This window comes from Bison bison, unplaced genomic scaffold (assembly GCF_000754665.1).
Source record: "Bison bison bison isolate TAMUID 2011002044 unplaced genomic scaffold, Bison_UMD1.0 scf7180017864139, whole genome shotgun sequence".
In the NCBI taxonomy this organism is placed as follows: Eukaryota; Metazoa; Chordata; class Mammalia; order Artiodactyla; family Bovidae; genus Bison; species Bison bison.
Window position 1 is genome coordinate 7,496,560 of NW_011494711.1, and position 21,883 is coordinate 7,518,442.

Consider the following 21,883-nt stretch of genomic DNA (forward strand, 5'->3'; position numbering starts at 1 on the left):
GCATTTGACAACCAACAATATAATCTAATGCTCTTAAATCAATGGATGTAATAAACCAAATTCTAGGGAGGTTCATGGAATTGTCCAGGCTCATGGTAGCTTAGAAATGGTACTGACTTATAACCTAGGTTTTATGGTCCGACTCTTTGCGACCCCATGGACTGTAGCCTACCAGGCTCCTCCGTCCATGGAATTTTCTAGGCAAGAGTACTGGAGTGGGTTGCCATTTCCTTCTCCAGGGGATGTTCCCAACCCAGGGATCAAACCCGGGTCTCCCGCATTGCAGTCAGACAATTTACCATCTGAGCCACCAGGAAAGCCCTGTTTAATACTCCACAGACCTATTTCTCATGTCCTATCACCCTCACCAGTGCTAGAGCTTAAAGGTGCAATGAGGGCTGCTGTGTTAGGCAGGACCCCACAGGGAAGGGTAGGTGGTGCCTGTGTTCACAGTCAAGGCTGGGGTTGATCCCAGCCTGAGTGCTTTCTCCTTACACAGTGTTAATCAGGGTCAGTGAATTTATTCACATGGGACTGATTTATAAATAACTTATACATGAAGATGCCTCTTAAGTATACAGCAGAGTATCTACTTTTCAGAGTGTATACTGTTTTTCTGCCTTGTTGACTTCTCATCTGGCAGCCCTAGCTGTAGAAGTCTAATTCCTGACGGAATAGGCTTCTCTCCATCTCTGCCTTCTATGCCTGTGTCTCTTAAATTCACTTCCTACCCTCCCTACTCTGGTGGCTGTGTTATCGGTGGAAGGTGTCAAAGTTAGTGGGGAAATGAGAAATACCAGTGAATAGAAAAGTCAAGAAATGACAAGTTTCAGTTGTAATAGTACAACTGTTTTACTTGGAAGTTTTCAGATTGTCTGGTCTTTGTTGGCAGATGGAAGTTATATGCAGCAGTTTATAATGTGCAATAATATATACATGCAAACATGCGCCTGGCTGTCCTGTACATTTTGATGAAGCCCTTGAGAGCATCCTCATGAAGGCTGTTGTAGATTTGGAAAATAACTGGGGATCAGTGTTTCGTTCCTTTCATCCTCACCAGTTTTCTAAAAGAGGCCAGTTTCAAAGGAGAGAAGAGGCATGTTCAGCCACGATGATCTTATTTGAACCAAGTTTGCGGGGGTGGTCCAGATGTGAGCTGTAGGAGCTACGACAACTTTCCTTTGATGTGGAACACGACTTTTACCAACCTTCCCCAAACATGTCTTCCCATTTCCTGTGGGATTGTAGTATACTCTGATTTAATGATTGCTAAAGTAACATAGAAACAAATGTGAATCTGGTTTGCACGCTTCCTTTTATTTCCAGCAGGAACGATGGGGTCCTCGAGCATCCTTACTGTTCCTGTGGAACAATGTCAGAAAGTACCACCCTGAATTCATTAACTGAGATTGACAGCAGAGCAGTGTAGCTAAACCTTCACAGAGAGTGACTTGGTGGGGCTGATAAGGGGAGCCCTTCTAGTTCTTACAGTGGGAGAGGAGAGCGGTCAATCTTTCATGGCTTCTCCAGGCTGGCATCTATGTTGACAATGTGTCGTTTGGTGCAGTTGGATCCTTTGCACCCAGTTCCAAGGAGCTGTAAGTTGGAAGATGTTTAAGTCTATTATTTTTAAAGATTAAAGGTATTTAATACTTTTGTTTCATAACACATGTTCTCAGCATGGATTTGTCTGTTGACAGAATGAGGAATTTCTAAAGAAAGGCATGTATTCGAGGCTCCTCTTAATATCTATCTCAGTCCAGTCTACCAGTCTAGTACAATGACTTTTCAGATCTTTATTCAGCTGAAAGTTAATATAATATTTCTTGTTCTGAAGTTGATCCCATATCTTTTTATTAACAATCTGAGTAGCTTTGCTGCCCACATGTGCTTTCTTCAGCTGTGTAAAATCCACTTTCTAAATGCTCTGGACACAATCTGATTATTTGGGAGTTGGCTTATTATTCATTGTATCCATGCAGGGACAGTGGGCCAATCCCTGCTTCATTCCTGTGATACCCAGTTATAGTAAATTGTGTTTCTTTTATGTGTAGTTAAATTGGAAGTTGAATGAGTTGTGGAGTTAATGATGTAGCTGTCCAGTTTACAATTGGGAGTAAAAAAGGATGAAAGTGAAAGTGAAGTCGCTCAGTTGTGTCCGACTCTTTGCGACCCCAAGGACTGTAGCCTACCAGGCTCCTCTGTCCATGGGATTTTCCAGGCAATAGTACTGGAGTGGTTGCCATTTCCTTCTCCAGGGGATCTTCCCGACCCAGGGATTGAACCCGGGTCTCCCACATTGTAGACAGATGCTTAACCGTCTGAGCCACCAAAAAAGGATCAGGCTTTAATCAGCTAGTCTAATACTGGATAAGCCACTGGTTCCTAATTGCTGGTCCAACAGTTATGAATCCTTTTTAAAGACACAGATTCCTAGTTCTGTCCATGGAGATTCTCATTCAGTGCGTCCTGGTATAGACCCTAGGAATCATCTATTTTCAGAAATTCCATGGGAGATTGTGGTGCATGGATAATTGAGTGCATGCCCGATGTAGTGATTGTGCTTCTTAATGATAACACTTTCCATCTCTGTTGGTGTCAGATAATTCTGAAATGCTTTTACTGTCATCTTAAATGGAATATATTTATCTGAACATTCTGGGTTGTGTGAGAGCAGGAACATCAGGCTGGCAGTTGGAAACCTGGTTCTTGCCTCTGTGTGGATGTTTTATCAAGCTGGAGATATTTGGTCTGTTTAGGTGTCAGTCTCATTCACGAATTGAGGGCACCAGGTTCCCCAAGGTACTTTCCAGATTTCTGACATTCTTTGATTTGGAAGATTTTGCCCTCCTAGGAACTGTCTTCGTCATCACTGTTCACTGAGGGATGCTGCCTCTCCTGGTTCAGTGAGTGCTGAGCTACTCAACAGAGCATTGATCACGCCTGCTTCTCAGGAAAGCTGGCAGCTGTCCCCACATCCAGAACCACCTCTCTTCCTTTCTCCTGTCACTGCGTGTTACTGAGTCCAAGTTTGCTCTGCTCACCACACGACAGGCTAATGAATCCGAGAGACGAGGTGTTGCAGCAAGGAATACGACTTTATTCAGAAAGCCGGCTGACCAAGAAGATGGCAAACTAATGTCTCAGCATAACCAACTTGTTGGGGTCTGGATGCCACGTTCTTTTATGGATCAGAGATGGGGAGGGAGGTGAGGAAACAAAGTAAACAGCCATTAATCTTGAAGGTATCTCCTAGAATGGCAGCCTCAGGCAGGGGGATGTGTTAGTTCCTTCCTTCCTCCCATCTACAGGTGGACAGGGTTCTGAACAAAGGCACTTTAACAGTCAGGCAGAAAGGCAGGATTCTCTAAGGCAGGCCATTGTGTATGGTTATAACAAAAGCAATGGAGACCAAGTCAAAAAAATAGTTCCAGCGTGGAGTCAGAGTGGACTTCTCCCTGCAACATATCCACCTCCCAAAACAGATAAAAGTAAACTGTCCTGATGGGAAGCAGGTTCTTATGTTGAGGTTTCTCTTAAGGAAAATTCAAGTTGTAAGGCTGACTTTTTCTATACCAAGTCTTGCAAGTTTTTACCAACTGGGCTTTCTTTGCAGGCTAGGAACACTTGTGTCTTTGAGCACAATATGTGAATGATGTCCTGGTCTAGGGAGCTGATCCTGCACTTCCATATCTCCTTCAATAAGCCTTAGTTTCCCGGAACTTGTGGCATATGCTCTAGAGAGTCTGGTGGGCCCCAGGGCAGAATGTGACTTCTTTTAAATCTTTGGTTCTCAGCCTTTGGACAGCATCAGGATGGTCTGTAGTACTTTTCAAATGTACCCACCCAAGTCACACCAGCCTTGCCTGGGCCTCCTAACTCGGGCTTTCTAGGGTGGGATTGGACACACATGTATGTCTTTTAAAGGTTTCACTTTAAACTCTCCCTTCTGGAGCCTGCTTCTCTTCATTTTGACCCAGCCCATGCACTGTTCCTCTGTCTTCTGTAATTATTTTTTGTTAAAGTGGGTGTAGATAAATGGGGAGTTGTCATTGGAATATAGTAAACTGTGGTCTAGTCTACTGAGAAAATTAACTCACTATGAGAATAGAAGTTTTTCAGAGGGGAGGGAGTCTACTGAGTGTTCCTAGCACCCAGTTAAGGCACAGGAACCACTAGTAAAGATTAACCCTTGTCCCTGTTTACAGAGGTCTGAAAGGTTCTTGTTTTATTGTAAAACATCATGGGGAGCAATAGTAGATCATTCACCGTTTCATTAAGAATATTTTAATATAATATCTTGTTTATCCTCTTTTCAGTGCAATTCAGCAAATATCGAGATTACAACATGCTTAGCACTGTTGTAGGTGCTGAGGATAGAGTAGGGAGCACAACATAAAATTTCTGCTTTCACTGGACACACTCTTCACCAAAGTGTGTGGGTGTGGGTGTGTGTGTGTACTTGCGTCAAATTTAACATGACAGAATTAAATGGGTGCATTATAGCATTATGAAATGTCATTTTAGGAGAAATCTTTAGGATTGGTCTGATTATTTCTAAGATCACAAAGGGAATCAGAAAACTAAGCATGTGAAACCTGAATTAAATTCACAAAATATTAATACCAAAGACTGTCTTACTGTCAACAAGGAGCCCATGGGTGTTCAGGTTGTGATTTTCTGAAAGTGTAAGGAAATAAACTAGTGGATTTAGTACTTTGCTCCAAAAACAAAAAGGCAGACAAAGACACTGAAAGAATTAAAGTTCATCTTTTGATTTTGGGCACAAGTCTCTGGGTTGTTGTCATTTGGTACAAATCTTTCTTTGACTGTGTTTTTAGCTCCATGTTTTTAATTCCCCGTATATGCAGAAGACATTGGGACTTTGGAGTTCACAGTATTTTATCTGCTTATTTCACCTGTTCAGCAGAAGCATTCATTCGAGCTGAATGCATATATTTCAGGCCTCTGGAGTGCTGCTTCAAAATGACTGCAAAATTCTGTCCTCATCTTGAAGGAATTAGATAGCTTCCCAAATTTTTATGTTATAGTTTATGCTTAAAATTATTATGACAGAAATCAATATTTTAAAGCAATCATCAATCAATTAAAAATAAATAAAAATAATTATTAGGCATGTTAGACATGATATACACATTTTGAATCTGCTTCTCAAGGAATTTAAAATTATGAAAAATTATGAAATTATTTTAATTATAAAATTATTATAAAATAATTATAAAATATTATAAAAATAATTATAAAATTATGAAAAATCTGTTAGCATGTCTGTTTCAAAAGTGCTTTTGTAAAAAGGAAAAGTGTGGTCATTTTTTTAAAAACCATAACCAACATTCTGGGATTGTGAATGCCAGCTAAAAAGATGGGTGCAACAAAAAAAGTGACCAGTGAAAGAAGAGCACATTTGGTTTGAATTTTAAGCCATGAAGAGAACATGTAAGAGAAACGGAGGATGAGCTTTGGTGCTGGCTCATGTTGCTACTTGTGCATTAACTAACAGGAGAGAAGTAAACAGCGTGTGAGAGGGGGGATAAAATAGATGTTCTGGAAATAATTATTAGTGCTAAAATTTCTGCATCTAATTTTGGAGTGCTTACGTTTGGAATTTCACATGCACAATGATAATGTGTGTTTCAGGTTTGTGGAGAAAAACAACGCTTTGAGAAGTTGATGGAACATTTCAGGAATGAGGACAATAACATAGATTTTATGGTGAGTTATTTCAGTACTACATTCAATAAAGCCAACTCAGATTTAGCAGTTATTTCTTAAATCCACTTACATTTATATATTATATATATGTATGTATTATAATGTTACAAAGGATAGGAAACAGTTTTATATGCTATAGATTCAAATTTGACTTGCTCTCTTCATCTGTATTTGACCTTTATGGCATTTCTCTCCAGGTTTTTTTTTTTTTTTTCCTATCATAAAGGCCAAAAGTATTTATTGGTTACAGTGCTTTTGTTGACCCTTGAACAATGCAGGGGGTTGAGGGCTCCCAACTCTCCCCACAGTGGGAAAACCTCCTGTTAACTTACAGTGGTTATGTGGTTACTCTGGTTATGTGGTTTCACATCTGCAGGTTCAACCAACTGTGGGTCACGTAGTACCTAGTCTTCGTTATTGAAAAAAATTTGACCTACACAGTTCAAAGGCATCTTGTTCAAGAATCAACTGTGTTTATAGCATAAAGGGGGAAGCCATGCATTTGTGAAAAGAAAGTTAACAGTTGGTGCAAATGCCTGCAGGAGCCAGCTTGAGCAGTCAAGGGTGGTGATGGTTTAGTCACTAAGTTATGTCCGACTCTTGTGACCCCATGGACTGGAGCCCACCAGGCTCCTCTGTCCATGGGATTTTCCAGGCAAGAATCCTGCAGTGGATTGCCATTTCCTTCTCCACGGGATTTTCCCCACCCAGGGATTGAACCCAGGTCTCCTGCCCTGCAGGGAGATTCTTTACCGACTGAGCTACCAGGGAAGCCCTGAGAAGTCAATAGTGCTGCATAAGAATCCTTAAAGCAGAAACCAGGAGCGTTGGACCATTGTGCCTTCTGCAGACCCCATCCAGTGGCCTTCTCCAGACTGCTTTCCAAGACTGAAGTGCTTTGATTTGTAGGCCTGGTAGTATATATCCCCAGATGAACACACAGCAGTGATTTTGTGTTTTCCTCCCTTGATTACCAGCTCTAGTAATTCTTCGAGGGTGCAATGGTATTGCCCCTCTCCTTAGCGGGGTAAATCGCTTGTAAGAACTTGTGATTCAGCATCATAACTGTCTTCCTCAGGGACAAAAAGCAAAAGATTCTGAGCACCTCTGAATCTGTGTACCTAAGTCTTAATCCTGGACTGAAAGTAGACTCCACTGTAGAGGATTTCCAGAGCCAGGTTACCCCCGAGTATACCCAGGTCTGCTTTCTTTGACCCAGTCTATTTGACCTCAGGATCTTCTGGACCTCAGGAGTTCCTTTACTTGGGCTTAATTTCCTAGATCCCGTCTAGCCTGGAGCAGATAGCCTGTTCACTTCTTCTGTTGTCAAGTTTTCCAAAACCTGTGCTTACGACGCTAGGCGGTTTTCATTTGAATTGCTTCAGTGGTTATAAAACATGGACTGTAGTTTTGTAGATTTCTAACCCTTTTTATCTGAAAGATGTTTTCTGGGTCCTCAAATTTCATATGCATCCTAATCCTTGGCTCTTTCCCAAAACAGTATTGGTTGAAGTCTTTTATAGAGGTTTTCTGCTCCATAAAGCATATGTATATATACTTTTTAAAAAGGTAAAAAAATAAATTTGAAACAAGGAATACTTTTACATTGACTTTTTAAGTTCTTGTTGTTTGGATTTTTGTTGGAGTGTTTAAGGCCCTGGTGACAAAAATGTAAAGAAGCCGTGCCCTTGCTCACGTGACCAGGTTCTTTCCTCTGCCTTTGTAGGAGGAACTTGTTCATTCCTTTAGAGTTGAGGTTGCAAACTGGAAGCTCCAGGCTGAAGTCAGCATACATACAGACTTGTGAGTTTAGTCTGACAGTGATGTCCTTCCATTAAAAGTATTGGAAATTGGGCCTAAAAATACAGATTTGTAGACTTTCTTGAGAATTAATAAGTTCTGGTAATGCTTGGTCACTGTTCTTACAGAGTATAAGCTGCTGGAGCCAAGTAGTCCCTATTCGTTAAGTCTGAAGGTAACTGTGCCAGTTTGTCACAGTCCACACCATTCCTTACTGTATTACACATGACCCACTTCACTCATTTATCATACATACCAGGTCCCTCTGCCATTTGAGTTTCTACTGAAATGATAAATGGTGTTAAGCCCTTTAGAACACCTGCACTGTTGACAAATGAGAGCATATTTCCTGTCAGTTCATTTATTCATGTACATATATGCATTGGGAGTCTTATTTAGATGCTGCTAGTATATCAGTACTGTGTGCTCAATTCATGTGCCATCTAGCAAAGAGTTGCCTCTTAGGCATATCATAACACTCAACAGATCATTTAGACCTGCTTTCAGAAGAGTAACAGAAAAATGCCAAAATCCGGCCATATTTTTTTTCCAGATCATGAGGCTTTTCATAAACTGTCTTGGGAATGCAATTAAGTTGTCAAACCTCCCAAACAACATATTCCCTTAAAACATAATATAAATGCTTCAGATGTTGCAGAAGACCTTTCTAAGTATTTTTTGGTGGGCAAAAGAAAACAAAAAAGTGACAAAATTAGCACTTGAAGTAATTTTTTGTAGTAAATCACAACAGAGTCCTGTGTAACCTAGAGAGCTGACACGTCTTCCACAGATACCCAGTGGATAACATATACTCAAAGAAGAATCTAACTTGATAAACAATACTTTAAACAAGGTAAAGGAAGAAGGGCTTGGGGAAGAGAGGAAGGGTGAAGCAGTTTGCAGCGTAAATGTGAATCTGGATCCCTCTGTCACACCTCCTTTCTAGTCTCTGGGTGGTTATAGAGGGAGAGCATCAGAGAGAGATTTTCCCCATAAATAAACTGACTGTCCCTACCTAAAAATAAAATAGCTATGTTAAACTCTGTTTCTGTTGTTTACTAAACTGGGGACAGGTTTTCTCTGTGGCAGATTAGAGCCACTGATGCAGTTGTGGGAAGAAAGTAGCAAATCCAAAACTTTTATAGAATAGAAACTGGTTAGTTGTTTAAAACGGAAAAATGGATGAGAAGTTCTGTTGCTCTTTTGTTGGTATGGTGGGTCCCCCAGTACAGTTTTAGAAGAGATTACCTTGTGATTGCATATGATTTAAATGTTCTTCATTGTAATAATTGTCACTTTTTTACAGTGTACCTGTAATAACTTAGGTTGTTCTATATGCCTATAAGACTTTTTAAAAATACCTTTACTGAGGTGTAACTGGGGCTTACGTGGTGGCTTGTAAGGTAAAAAATCTGCTGCAATGCAGAAGACCTGGGTTTGACCCCTGAGTCAGGAAGATTCCCTGGAGAAGGGAATGGCAATCCACCCCAGTATTCTTGCCTGGGTAATCCATGGACAGAGGAGCCTGGCGGGCTATAGTCCATGAGGTTGCAAAGAGTTGGACACAACTGAGATATAACTAACATACCATCCAAGTTACACATCTGAAGTGTGCAGTTCAGTGTATTTTTAGTATATTCCTAGGGTTGTACCATCATGACTGCAATCTAAAGTAGGACATTTTGTTGCCCCACAAAGAATTTCTGTTACCACGAGTGGTTATTTTTCCCACCCCAAGTCCTAGGCAACTATTAACCTACTGTCTGTCTACACATCTTCCCATTCTGAGTATTTCACATGAATGGAATCATAATGTCATGGTCTTTTGTATCTGGCTTTTTTTTTTTTCCCTTAGCACAGTGTTTTCAAGTTCACTCATGTTGTAGCACGTGTAGGACTTCATTTTTTTCATTGTTGTATAATATTCTACGTATACATATATCACATTTTAAAAATGCATTCATGGACATTGGGATTTTTTTGTTTCCCTTACTTTTTAGTTATTATGAATAATGCTACTATGGCCATTTGTGTGCCCATTTTTATCTGGATGTATTTTTTCATTTCTCTTGATTATGTATCTTGAAGTGGGATTGCTGGGTAACACAGTAACTCTGAATAACATGTAGAACAACTGTCAAGCTTTTCAAAGTGGCTGCTTGACAGTAGTTTATATCCCCATCAGCAGTGGATGAGGGTTCCAGTTTTTTCATGTTTTGTCAACACTCATTATTCTCTTATTGATTAAAGCCATCTTAGGGGATATGAAGGGATATCTTATTGTGGTACTACTATTCATTTTTGCACATTAAAAATTTTTTTCATTGAAAAAATAATTCTTTTTAAATTAATTAGTTTATTTTTAATTAGAGTGTAATTGCTTTATAATGTGTTACTTTCTGCTATACAGTGTGGATCAGCTATATGTATACATATACCCTCGTCTTCTTGAGCCTCCATCCCACCCTCCTAGGTCATCATGTAGCATCAAAGTGAGCTCCCCGTGCTATACAGGGACTTTTGCATTTTTAAAAATCGTAAATTTTTTTTAATTGTAAAATATTTCTAAAGATCCAGTGAAACAAAGGAAAATCAAATTGGTAAATGAGCTTATATTTGTGAAATTGAAAGTATATGCCTATGATTATGCTGAGAAAATGAGTTTGGACCTCTTCTAACCTGTTGGCGATTTTATTTCAGGTGGCCTCTATGCAGTTTATTAATATTGTAGTCCACTCAGTAGAAGACATGAATTTCAGAGTTCACCTCCAATATGAATTTACCAAATTAGGCCTGGATGAATACTTGGATGTAAGTATAGCTGTTAAGCTTTGGTTCTAAGATGAGACTTGATTTATGATGGACCCTCAAAGATGCACTTCCATAATGACCAAAGATCACCTAAGGCTCTATGCAATCAGGTGTTGTAGTGCGAGTTAAAGGAACCCGTCTGAGCAATGTGATCTGTCAGGGAAGCTGGATCCATGCAGGTCTCCTGGGACTTGACACTGTCTTCTGTCAACAGCATTTAGTACCTCCTGGAGCCTTGGTGCAGCTCTCCTCTGCTTTTGAGCTCTGCCTGGGTCAAGTCTTGCTGCACCCTTCATCAGGTCTGTTGGGCACTGTGTGCTCTTAGTTACTCTAGGGACTCCATCTGGGCAGGGGGAGTCAAATGAAGGCTACCATAAAGTGATGAATAAATGCTTAGAGCATCAAAAAATAATGAGGAAATGGACACTAGAGACTTCCTTGTGTAGCTGTTAAATTCTGCTTAAAGTGTTTGTGGCTTTAGAAATTCTGCTTTTAGTTCTTAGGAGGAGAGAGAGCTAAAGTTTCTCTTTTTCTTGCTCCCTTGCAGAAGTGCTTAGCTGGTTCCCTGAAATTGCTTCCCCTTAGGAACAAAGTTGATGTGAAAATCATAAATAGACTTAAGTAACTGTGTGTACCCAGATGTCCTTTGACACAGGCAGTTTTGTTTTCCCTTCTGCTTAAGGAATGATTCACCTGAATTTGAAAGACTGCTGGCAATAGGGTAAGAATTGTTGACCTCAGTTTCAAGGCTGTTTCTAGAAATGAAGAAAATAGAAGTAATTCCCTTGGACATCTCCAGATTTCACCTGGAGAGTTCATTGTTGTTAAGGGTGAAGCCAGAGAACTACACTGATGGTACCCTCAGTTTATTGAAAGGTAGAATCGCTGAGTTGGTTACTCTTGAGCTCATGGCCTTATTTCTCAGACCAGCTAGGCTGCCCTTGAGTAGACTGGCCTAATGTTGTCTAAAGACTCCATTCAGGTTTGTTGTTGTTGCGTTGCTCAGTCATGTCCGACTCTTTGTGACCCCATGGACTGCAGCACACCAGGCTTCCCTGTCCTTGACCATCTCCTGGGGTTTGCTCAAACTCATATGCATTGAGTTGATGATGCCATCCAAATATATTATACTCTGTTACCCCTTTTCCTCCTGCCTTCAATTTTCTCATCGGGTCTTTTCCAGTTAGTCAGCTCTAAGCATCAGGTGGCCAAAGTATTGGAGCTTCACCTTTAGCATCAGTCCTTCCAATGAATATTTAGGATTGATTTCCTTTAGGATTGACTGGTTTGGTCTCCTTGCTGTCCAAGGATCTTTCAAGTGTCTTCTTGAGCACCACAGTTCGAAAGCATCAATTCTGCATCACTCAGCTTTCTTTATGGTCCGACTCTCACATCCGTACATGACTACTCAGGTGGAGCTATGAAAGATTTCCATTGAAAAGTTTGTTTAAATTTCTTTCCTGTTAAAGACCCACTAATATATTTGACAGCACATTGTATTCAATAGTTTTTTCCTGCTTTGAACTATGGTTTGTCTATTCTCTTTCTCTGCATTCTTTGAGAGTAGCAATATTGTGAAAGTTGGGTATATTGCTAATGGTGTTTTGGGTTCAGTTTTGTGATGGCTGCACAGAGCTCATTTCAGGCTACAGAATATGACAGGTAGTGCCATCAGCACCTGTTACTCACTGTGAATCTTGTGAAGAATCCCACTAAGCTGCTGCTTCATTTCTTTTCTAGACTTTGCCCTTATTCAGAAATTTTTTTCTTTTTGTAAACTAAGATAGAACATATTCTCTTTGAGACAGCTAAGATGTAGAATTCTAGATTAGACCCAGGAGAAAAATCCATTTTCCTGAGACTTTATTTGTAGAGCAGAATTCCTCTTAAAAGTGTAAGATTATTTCCAAAACTCTGTTTCTCTAACTTCCTGGCTTGTTGGTGCTGAACCTTGATAGAGAGAAGTGGTTATAAGAGTAATGTAAGCATATAATAAATGCTTCATTAGTTTACAAAAACCCAGCCTTGAAAGTCACCATTATCTGTTCAGTAACTGTCTACTGGCATCATCCATGTGCCAGATATTATTGTAACCACTCACTTGCTCCCTAGGGAGAGACATGAATTATAGTACTTGTAAAAAAGATGGACTGATTTATTACTCGACCTCTAATTTTACCTTAGAGCTGGTTGACTTCCTTTGGGATGCCTGACCCTAGAATGCTGAGAATGGCAGAATGCTTCCTAATCTGTGCTTTGAGAGCCATGAGCTTCTCATGTTGGGCAAGTGTTTTAGTCATCTAATTATGGAGGATATGTTCAAGCAATTAGTGCCAAAATAGTCCCCAAGGCTAAGATACTCTATCAGTGTCTTTCCCGCCTCCCAACCTCACCCCCAACCAGAACTATCATCACTACCCAGGCAAGATACCACCCACTCTAATCTCTTCTACCACACAGACACCCCTTGGGGTTTATGTTACTTGTGACTGCTGTTCCCTTATGATTTTTCTATTATCTTGATTTCACCTGCATCAAAAATGTTTTACGTTGAAATATATCTGCATGGGAAATCTATCTACAGGAAGGATTAGGGGGAAATGTGTGTATATTTGGGAGAGGGTAAGCTCCAGAAAGTAATCTGATGATACCCTCTTAGATGATTACTCCAGAGTTCTCTTAAGGAGGATGAGATAGAAAACCCTCCCTTGGAAGGAACAAACAAAAATATGTAGGCTGTTGGGTAACTATGTTCTATTTGACAATTATCCTAACACCATGTTCTCTTGCATTTTGTTTTTTAGAAGCTGAAGCACACGGAGAGTGACAAATTGCAGGTACAGATTCAGGCTTACCTGGACAACGTGTTTGATGTGGGAGCTCTTCTGGAAGATGCCGAAACCAAGAATGCAGCCTTGGAGAGGGTGGAGGAACTGGAAGAAAACATCTCTCATGTAACTACCTCTCAGAAAAGGAAAAATGGCTAACGTTTTGGCTAGGTGCAAAACAGAATAGATGTTAGCTTTTATGGCTTTTATGACAGCAAACAGAAGGATGGGGAGTCTAGGAATGAGCTGTAACTTGAGCTAGAAAGCAACCTGAAGCCATTCTGGGCTCTTTCAAAGAAGGCGGGTGTGTTACTTACAACTAAGTGAAACTCACTGCCTTGCCTTCATTCACTGCTCAGTTTTCTGCTGCATCCAGATTTCCCTTTTAGTTATGAGCACAGAAGCATTACAGGATGGTGTTAAAAAAAAAAAAAGAAGAAGATTGGCATTACCTGGGAGGAAATGCAATTCAAACATTTTGGTTTGGTGAAGTATTTTCTTCTGAACATGAGTACCTTGTACCAAACGTGTCCACGTAAGCCATGGACAGGCTGATCCAGTGACCTTATGATGTGGTTCTTCACTTTCCTGCCTCATGGGTCCTTAGGTTCTAAATAGATTCATCACAACAGTAGCATTTTCAAGGAAATCAGCAAATTTTCCCACATACCTATTTCTTTCAAGGAGTGTCCCCTCAGTATAATGAACAGGAATATGGTACTTCTTGAAAACCCAAACACTGTGAAGACCAGATTCTTTTGCTGAATTCTGATTGAAAGTGCCCTTGATTGTGAAATGAATTGTGTCTCTTTGGAGAGATGTGGTTTTTCCTCTCTGAACAGTCCATTTATTTTCCCCTGCATTTCCTAGTATGTCTTCATATGTGTGTGCTCCATGTCATTTCCTTTTCCCCATCTGTCTGAAAAGGGGAATTTTCATGGCCAAGTTGCCAAGACCCCTCCCTTTATTAAGTGCTGTGCTGACTCACTTGGCACCTGCTTAGGAAGAGAATTTACAGGCTCTTCCTTTTTCTTTTTTTCTTTTTGTCTCTTCTCTTAAAATATGTATTGGTTTGGTCAAAAAGTTTGTTTGGGTTTTTCCGTAAGATGTTCCAGGAAAACCCAAACGAACTTTTTGACCACCCCAATCTTGTATTCTTAACCTGGTCAGCAGTAAATCTCCACTCTCCCTCATCATCATTCCTCTCTGATTTTCTTTACTTGTTGTTATTCTCAGTGAGATGTAAGGAATCAGAAGTCACCCAGTTTTAGAGCCTTATGTAGTAACTGTTTCATTGATGGCTCATCCTATCTTTCTCTGAAGCCTCAGCCAGCACTGCATGACCCTACTTAAATAACCTGCTATTGTAGTAACCACCTGTTTATTTGAACTACCCCTCCAAAATGACTTTTATTATTGAAATTCCCCAGTGACTCAGTGGGTAAAGAATCTGCCTGCCATGCAGGAGACACAGGAGACATGTGTTCAGTCCCTGGGTTTGGAAGATCCTCTGGAGAAGGAAATGGCAACCCACTCCAGTATTCTTGCCTGGAGAATCCCATGGACAGAAGAGCCTGGTGGGCTACAGTCCATCGGGTCACAAAGAGTCAGACACGACTGAGCAACGAAGCATGTCAAAAATGTCTTTTATTTGGGGGATAATTTAGGTCAAAACAAGCAGTGGTATTTTTTTAACCGATAACTCAACAGAACCAACTTTTCTCAGTCAACAGTTTTCAGAACTTTTGCCTAATAGCCCTTTCTTAGGGAGGGAAAGGTGACCAGTCCACCTCTCTCACCCACTATTCTCTGCCCTTGCTGGCCCCTGCAGGAATGGAGATTGACACATTATGTATGTGGAAGCACTAAGGAGCTGACACATGAGTTTTGTTAAGGGTCCCTTGTAAATGAATTCCTGTTAGAAACAAGTTTGTATTCAGGCCCATCTTATAAATATTAACAATTTCAGAAAACGACTTGGGGTACACGTGCAGGACTCTGAGGGGCACCTCATGTCTCTGAGCTCTGCTTTCTGAAAACCGATGACCTGGTCAGAATGATCCTGTGTCATGACACATCTTTCCTTTCGAAACTTGACAGTTGTCGGAAAAACTGCAGGATACAGAGAATGAAGCCATGTCTAAGATTGTGGAACTGGAAAAGCAGCTCATGCAGAGGAACAAGGAGCTGGATGTTGTTCGAGTAAGTGTGATGGTGGCAGCTGCCCCAGATGGGCATTGTCGGGAACCAGCTCTGGCTTTAACCCAGTAGACAGAACCCAGATGTGGTCATGGGCTTCCCAGGTGGCACCAGTGGTAAAGAACCTGCCTGCCAATGCAGGAGTCATGGGTACAGTTCCTGGGTTGGAAAGATCCCCAGGAGAAGGAAATGGCAACCCACTCCATTATTCTTGCCTGGAGAATCCCATGGACAAGGTAGCCTGGTGGGCTACAGTCCACAGGGTTGCAGAGAGTTACATATGACTGAAGCGACTTAGCATGCTCACGTACATGGTCACGGCAGAGGGATGCCTGGATGTAGCATATTTGCTGGAAGCATTTCAGAGGTGAAACTTGAAAGTAACTCATAGTGAGAGTATGTCTTCATATTTGTGTGCAGTCAGATACTAGGGGTTCACTAGTTTCTTATCACAGGTTTTGGGAGCAACAATGTTTTCCCATCTGGACAAGTCTGAGTGGATTCTGTGGATCACCCATTTGGTTGAAAAGAAAAACAGCATGGATTTAATTCATGCCACTTATTTATTTTTATTAGACCTTGAACTTCTTTGTATTTCTTTGCTTTGCTTCTGCTTGAAACCAGATTTGGTGGTTGCCTTGGAAACAGTGAAATCACAACACAGGCAAGACCTCCTGGCATTTACCAAAAAAGAAAAAGAAAGAAAAAAGGCAAAAGTAAAATCAATCCATTTTATTATCAGATAATCCCAGCTATTTTGTTTGGCTTTAGCATTGTTTTTATTTACAGGTCAGGTATTTATGGGGTACCATCCATGTGTTTGAACATAAAAACACCAAAATGGCTGGAAGGCTTTTAGGCAAATGGCTGGCTTTTATGCCCCCGTTAATGACATGGCACATTTTATGCGATGGTTATCATGTCTACGTGCATTGCTTGATATTCTGACAGGTCCTACAGTTAACTCTAGGAAATTTGTTTTCTGGCACACCATGGAGACAAAGTTGTAGCATATGGACTCAATTCAAGTTCAGACTCTCAGATTATTAATAATAGACAGGGTGTGAAGAATGTTTCCCTGCCTGCTAGAGGTTTGTGGTGAGAGATCACGTGTGTCAGGCCCAGAGAGTGAGTTCCATAAAATCCTTTCACTGGAGCCTCTGTGGGCCCCTTAGAAAAGGAACCAGGACAGCCTTTGAATTAAAAGTTGTGACTTCTTTGTTTTCTGCTAAGAGCCTAGACAGAAATAAGTAATTAGTGGAGGGCAGCACTGGACTGTTTTGTTAACTGCATTACCAAAGCAATAATGTTACAACAATTGCTGTCCTGGACTGAGCTTGGTCAAGGGGGCATTGTGAAGGCCAGAGATATCCATTCAAAACAGTCAGCCCCTGGTTACTCATGAGTGGATTATTCCATGATTTGCAGATTTTTAATCCCAGTCTGACTTCTATCCAAGTCTGATATAGGGACCTTTTGTCTGCTGTTAGCTGATATGTATCTAGGAGTTACAGTTAAATTTTAACAGAACTAAAAGGAAAACATGCTGTACTATCAGAATACCCTCAGGATATTCCCAAGTCAACTATAAAATTATTTTTGGATTACCTCTGCCCTTTTCCTCTTCACCTGTGGGGAAAACTGACTTAGCTATATTTACTAAAGGAAAGAACTACGTTAACAGTAACAATTGCTAGAACGCATGTATTGCATGCATTACCAGTGAACAGTTGATAACAATGAGACTTGATAGGTTCTGGCCAAATTCCATAGACTTTCTATATATATAAGTATCCTTTTTCTTTCTTCTTCTGCTTCTTTTTTTTTTTTCCATTTTCTTTACCTTCAATTTGCCAATCTAATGGTAATACGTATGGATGTCACGTGAAGACAAACTCTTGACCATGGCCTCTTTTGCAGGAAATCTACAAAGATGCAAATACCCAGGTTCACACATTAAGGAAAATGGTCAAAGAGAAAGAAGAAGCCATTCAAAGACAGTCTACCCTAGAAAAAAAGATTCATGAGCTGGAGAAACAAGGGACCATTAAAATTCAGAAGAAAGGGGATGGGGACATCGCCATACTCCCTGTCGTGGCTTCTGGCACATTGCCCACAGGGTCCGAAGTGGCGGTGGGTAACTTCGTGGGACCAGTAATGGGGGCCCCCTCCTCGGGACCCTTGCCTCCTCCTCCCCCACCACTACCTCTGTCGTCAGATGCACCTGAAGCTGGTAAGAAGCCTTGGCAGGAGAACTGAGGTCATACTGGGATATTTGTATTTCTTCTTTTACCTACTGTTAATTTATGTCCTCTGTCTGCTTTTGTTTGCATGCTCTTGTATTTATTTTTAAAAACTGTTTACATTTTGAGATTAAAGTTGTAAGTCTTTCATTTCGTATGTTATAGAATACTCCCCATTTGTCACTAAGGACATTTTGTAATCTGGAAAAAAAAAAGCATTTATCCTTTTCAGTGTTTTGTTTTTCAGTTACTTTATGTACACATGGCATGTTGCAGGAGAAACCATTCCTCTGTTTTAAAAGCCCATTTGTTTCTTTTCTTTTGCCAGTGCAAAATGGCCCAGCAACACCACCTGTACCGCCCCGCCCCGCCCCCACCTCCTCCCCCGCCCCGCCCCACCTCCTCCCCGCCCCTCTCCCAGGTCCTGCAGCTGAGACCCTGCCTGCTCCTCCCTTACCACCCCCACCTCCTCCTTCTGCACCCCCGCTGCCCGGGACGTCTTCACCCACAGTGGTTTTCAACTCAGGATTAGCAGGTAAGAGCACAGATTTAAGAACCAGATACTTAACACGGAGAGTCGATTGTCTTACCTCCAGAGAGTTAGAGGCATTCTTTTCAATTCCAGGTCTCTTCTAAAATCACGTGTTTCCTCTTAATGTAAGACCATTTCCGCTAATATAGCCACTAGAGGGGAAATTGTCACTCAGGGGTGGCATTTTTCTCTCAATAGCCTTTGTTGTGGAAGTCCCAATCTCCTGCTGTCTTCCCACCTTCTCTCTCTCCACCTAGAGAAGGGAAAAGAGACAGGTTACCTTCTTAGGGATCTTTAGGGGCTCAGGAAACAGGACCATCCAAGCTCTGACACGGCATGTGTGCTTCCAGTGCTTACGGCTCTTTTCTTTGAAGGTATTTTCAGTGGCATCTGCGAAAGAGGAAGATGCCTTTCTGTGTAACTGTCTGATGTGGGCTTCCAGGCATTTCTTCTGAGCATTTGAGGACATCACAATTCATTATAGTGAAATTAAGCTTTGAAGGGAAATGTCCCACGAGCAGTATCTTCTTGCCTTGAGATGCTTCCTGTTGATGCACGGGGTGCTCCTGCTGCCAGGACAGGGTGTGGATTTCCTCCCCCATCACAAGTAAGACCGGGCCGGTATGGCTTGAGAGAAGGAAAATTGCTCTAATGTCTTGAAATCTTAAGTTCTTATTTTTGACTCATGAAAAGGAATTTTTACTCTTTTCTAAAATACTGCAAGCTGTTTTCCCAGTCAGAGCGTTTTCCCTGCCATTTGGAATTGCTCTGAGCGTTGTGGAGCCATCCCTTTACCACTGGATAGTTCTGCTTCCTCATCCGTTTCAGTCCCTTCGTGAGGTCTCTTATTTCCAATGAACTAGCACTCTAGTGGTCTCATTTCCAAGGCTGCAGTGGTTTTCAGAGCCTTTCGCCCCAAGTCTAAATGATAGTCTTAATTATAGGCGATCTCCTAGCCTCCCTCTCTTAGCCTGCCTGTGCCATCGGCAGCTGGACTGGCCGGTCATTAAGACTAATTCATCCTAGTGACTAAAGCCCTTTTCAACACCAGCAAACCACCCATAACAAACTTGTTCTACATCAAATCTGTGGTGTTTACTTCCACCCCTGTTCATATAAAACTGTCATGCAAGATGCCTGTTCAAAGTCGTGTTGACAGTAAACCAGTGACTTATTTCAACCTTTGAAGATCTTCCTCGTCTGCTGCTTTCTTGTAGAACTTTTATGGCATCTGAAGGACAAAAGTTAAAGGAGTGTCGCAGTGAGACTGTTGGATTTTGAAACACGAGCAAACAGAAAACCTCTTAAGGAACCGCAGGAGTCTATTCCATCAACAGGCTGTTTTCAGTGCTGTTGTGGAAGCTTGTCGTTGTCGTGCGCACCCAGGCCCGGGGATGAGTGCACCAGGAGCGCTCACCGTGAGATGTGTCACCCCGGCGTCGCTCCTTTGGTTCTGCTTCTTTCTCTCTGGCAGAACCTAATGTGCATACACCCTCCACTTCCATTCACCTGGGCTCCGACTTGTACCTCTGAACTGCCATGGCCGAGAGAAGAGCCAAGAGGCTGAGGTGCGCAGGTCCAGGGCTCCCTGCTGAATGAGTCTTGGCCTCTCAGGTTAAATGTTTTGCCTGGGTTCTTCCTCCTGCCTCGTCTTTGCAATTTGTTGGCTCGGTTGATTTGCCTCAGTTTTACAGTGAGACTCTGTGTTCAGCTGATCATTCATGGCTCCTGCCAGGGTTGCTGCATTTGGAGGTTGTCCCCTTCTTGTGCAGTTTGAAGGACTGGATGTGGGACTGAAGAAACTCCTCTTTAGTGCCATGAGCATCCACTAAACAGCTATAAGATGTTCTGTTTATCAAGATGTAAGGATTATGAGATCCTTATGAGTCTTTGATAGCTTGGGATCAGGCAGTTTCTACAAGGCCTTTAATCTCTTTTCATTACTCGGCCTTAATTTGACCATTAATACTTAGTGGTTGTAGCCCATTTTGTGGGCTGCTTTGGGCTACTGGCCGCTTTGCCATTGTGTTCAGTAACACGCTCTTTCTGAAACCAGGAGGTCAGACAGAATCAGGATGTCCCCGTAGAGCCAAGAGACAGCTGAGATGATTCGCCAAGGACTGCCAGGAAGCCAGAGACCTGTGACATCACTAGGCTCCTGGATCTACAGGCAACTGGATGTCTTATTTCTTCAGTAGGCAATCAGCAAATATGTTCTTGGCGACCAAGTCAGGGGACCAGGAGGAGGTCCCTAAGTTTATCTTGTTGATTTTTCTTTGCATTTTATAGAGAAAGTATTATTAGTGTGAAGCATGCATTCAAAGTGTAAGGCATGGCTCCTGAAATCTGTTGGATCAATCTGGTTCCTGTTTCTCGGTCAGATCATTGATGACAGGCCCTTGGGTAGTCTGTAACCTTTGCTGTCTCTTTGGAAGAATGTGTTTTCGAACTTCACAATGAGAATTGGGAGTTCAGCTGATTATTTTTTTTGTTAAAAAAAATTGTTAAGATCTTATGGAATACCTGGTACCAGGTCAATATGGATGTTTGGGACCACTGTAATGAAATCATCTTTTCCTCTCTTCTAAAAAAGAATTGTTAAAAAAAAAAATAGTAAGGGTGTCTTTAAGGCAGGCCTGAATGGAAATGAATTTTTGGCTCTGCGCTGCCTGGTGAAATGTGTCCCAGAAGTGTGGAATTCTCTGCTAAGAGTATGTGAACTGCTGAGCCGCTGGATGCTAACCATATCTAATTTTTTTTTTCTGTATTTTCTTTGTTCTCTCTGCTTCCACAAAAGACGGGCCCATCAAGCTTTTCTGTAGGTTGCTCCTCCCTGAGTGTGTTGAGTGTCTGCCATGTGTCCCCGTGGGTCACACTGTGCCGTGACATCCCCCCATCTCCCATCGAGCCATTGCATTTGCTCTGTGTCCGTGGGGAGGCGCGGTGCTGGCTGGCAGTTGTGGTTCCAGGGCTACCCGTGTTTTAGTTGAACCTGTATAAGAGGTTATGGCCCATTAGGCAGACATCCTGGACTTCAGGCACCATGTTCCTTTCTCCTTGGACAGAGGACTGTTTTCTAGTTTTATTTTCATAGTTGGATCTCAGGGCCTCAACTCCGGAAGGGTTTTAGATTTATCCTGAGGGAGAGAAACAAGCTCCTCCCCAGAAGAAGGGCAAGCTGGGTGCTGGGCATCCCCTCCACCTGGGGCCCAACTGTCTCCACAGACCACCACCACTCCCCACCCCACCCCCAACACACAGCCACTTTCTAGGCCCAGAACACTGGGAGCACGATGCACATGGTCACCTAATGACCCCTCCTCTGCTAACCTCATCCCCCTTCCCCAACTCCTCAGGGTCTCTTTCTGAAGAGAACATTTTTTTCGCCTGTGCTCTGATCTCAGGCTTATTCCTAATCTTGCTGAAAGAGTTAGAAGTGGGATGGCTGCCCATGGAGTGACTTGTAGGGAGTGTCCTGTGGCCTGGAGGGATGATGGGAACAGGTGATGCTGACCTGGCTGCCTCAGGTTATGACAGGAAGGTGCAACCTGCCCCCAACCCCTACCTCTTCTCCCTGAACTTTGTTGAGGCGCCAGACTAGAGGAAGTGCTGGTCCTTCGTCCCCTGGCAGACATGGTTCTTCCTGGGCAGCACTGACAAACACGGTCAGCAGCAGGCAGTGGGGGCTAAGGTGTCGCATCTGGGGGTGGACGGCCTGGTTAGGAAGTGCTGGAGAT

At 42.1% G+C, this 21,883-nt stretch overlaps 1 protein-coding gene across 5 annotated transcripts in view; it reads left to right on the plus strand.

The window, feature by feature from the left end:
• Positions 1-21,883, plus strand: part of FMNL2 (formin-like 2) — a 331,355-nt gene that overhangs the window by 287,788 nt on the left and 21,684 nt on the right. For all 5 annotated transcript variants that reach the window (XM_010840000.1, XM_010840005.1, XM_010840002.1 and 2 more), the window contains 6 exons: positions 5,659-5,733; positions 10,234-10,344; positions 13,149-13,298; positions 15,273-15,374; positions 17,292-17,604; positions 17,943-18,149. In XM_010840000.1, coding sequence (XP_010838302.1) covers positions 5,659-5,733; positions 10,234-10,344; positions 13,149-13,298; positions 15,273-15,374; positions 17,292-17,604; positions 17,943-18,149 — 958 coding nt within the window. The remainder of the gene's footprint in view (positions 1-5,658; positions 5,734-10,233; positions 10,345-13,148; positions 13,299-15,272; positions 15,375-17,291; positions 17,605-17,942; positions 18,150-21,883) is intronic.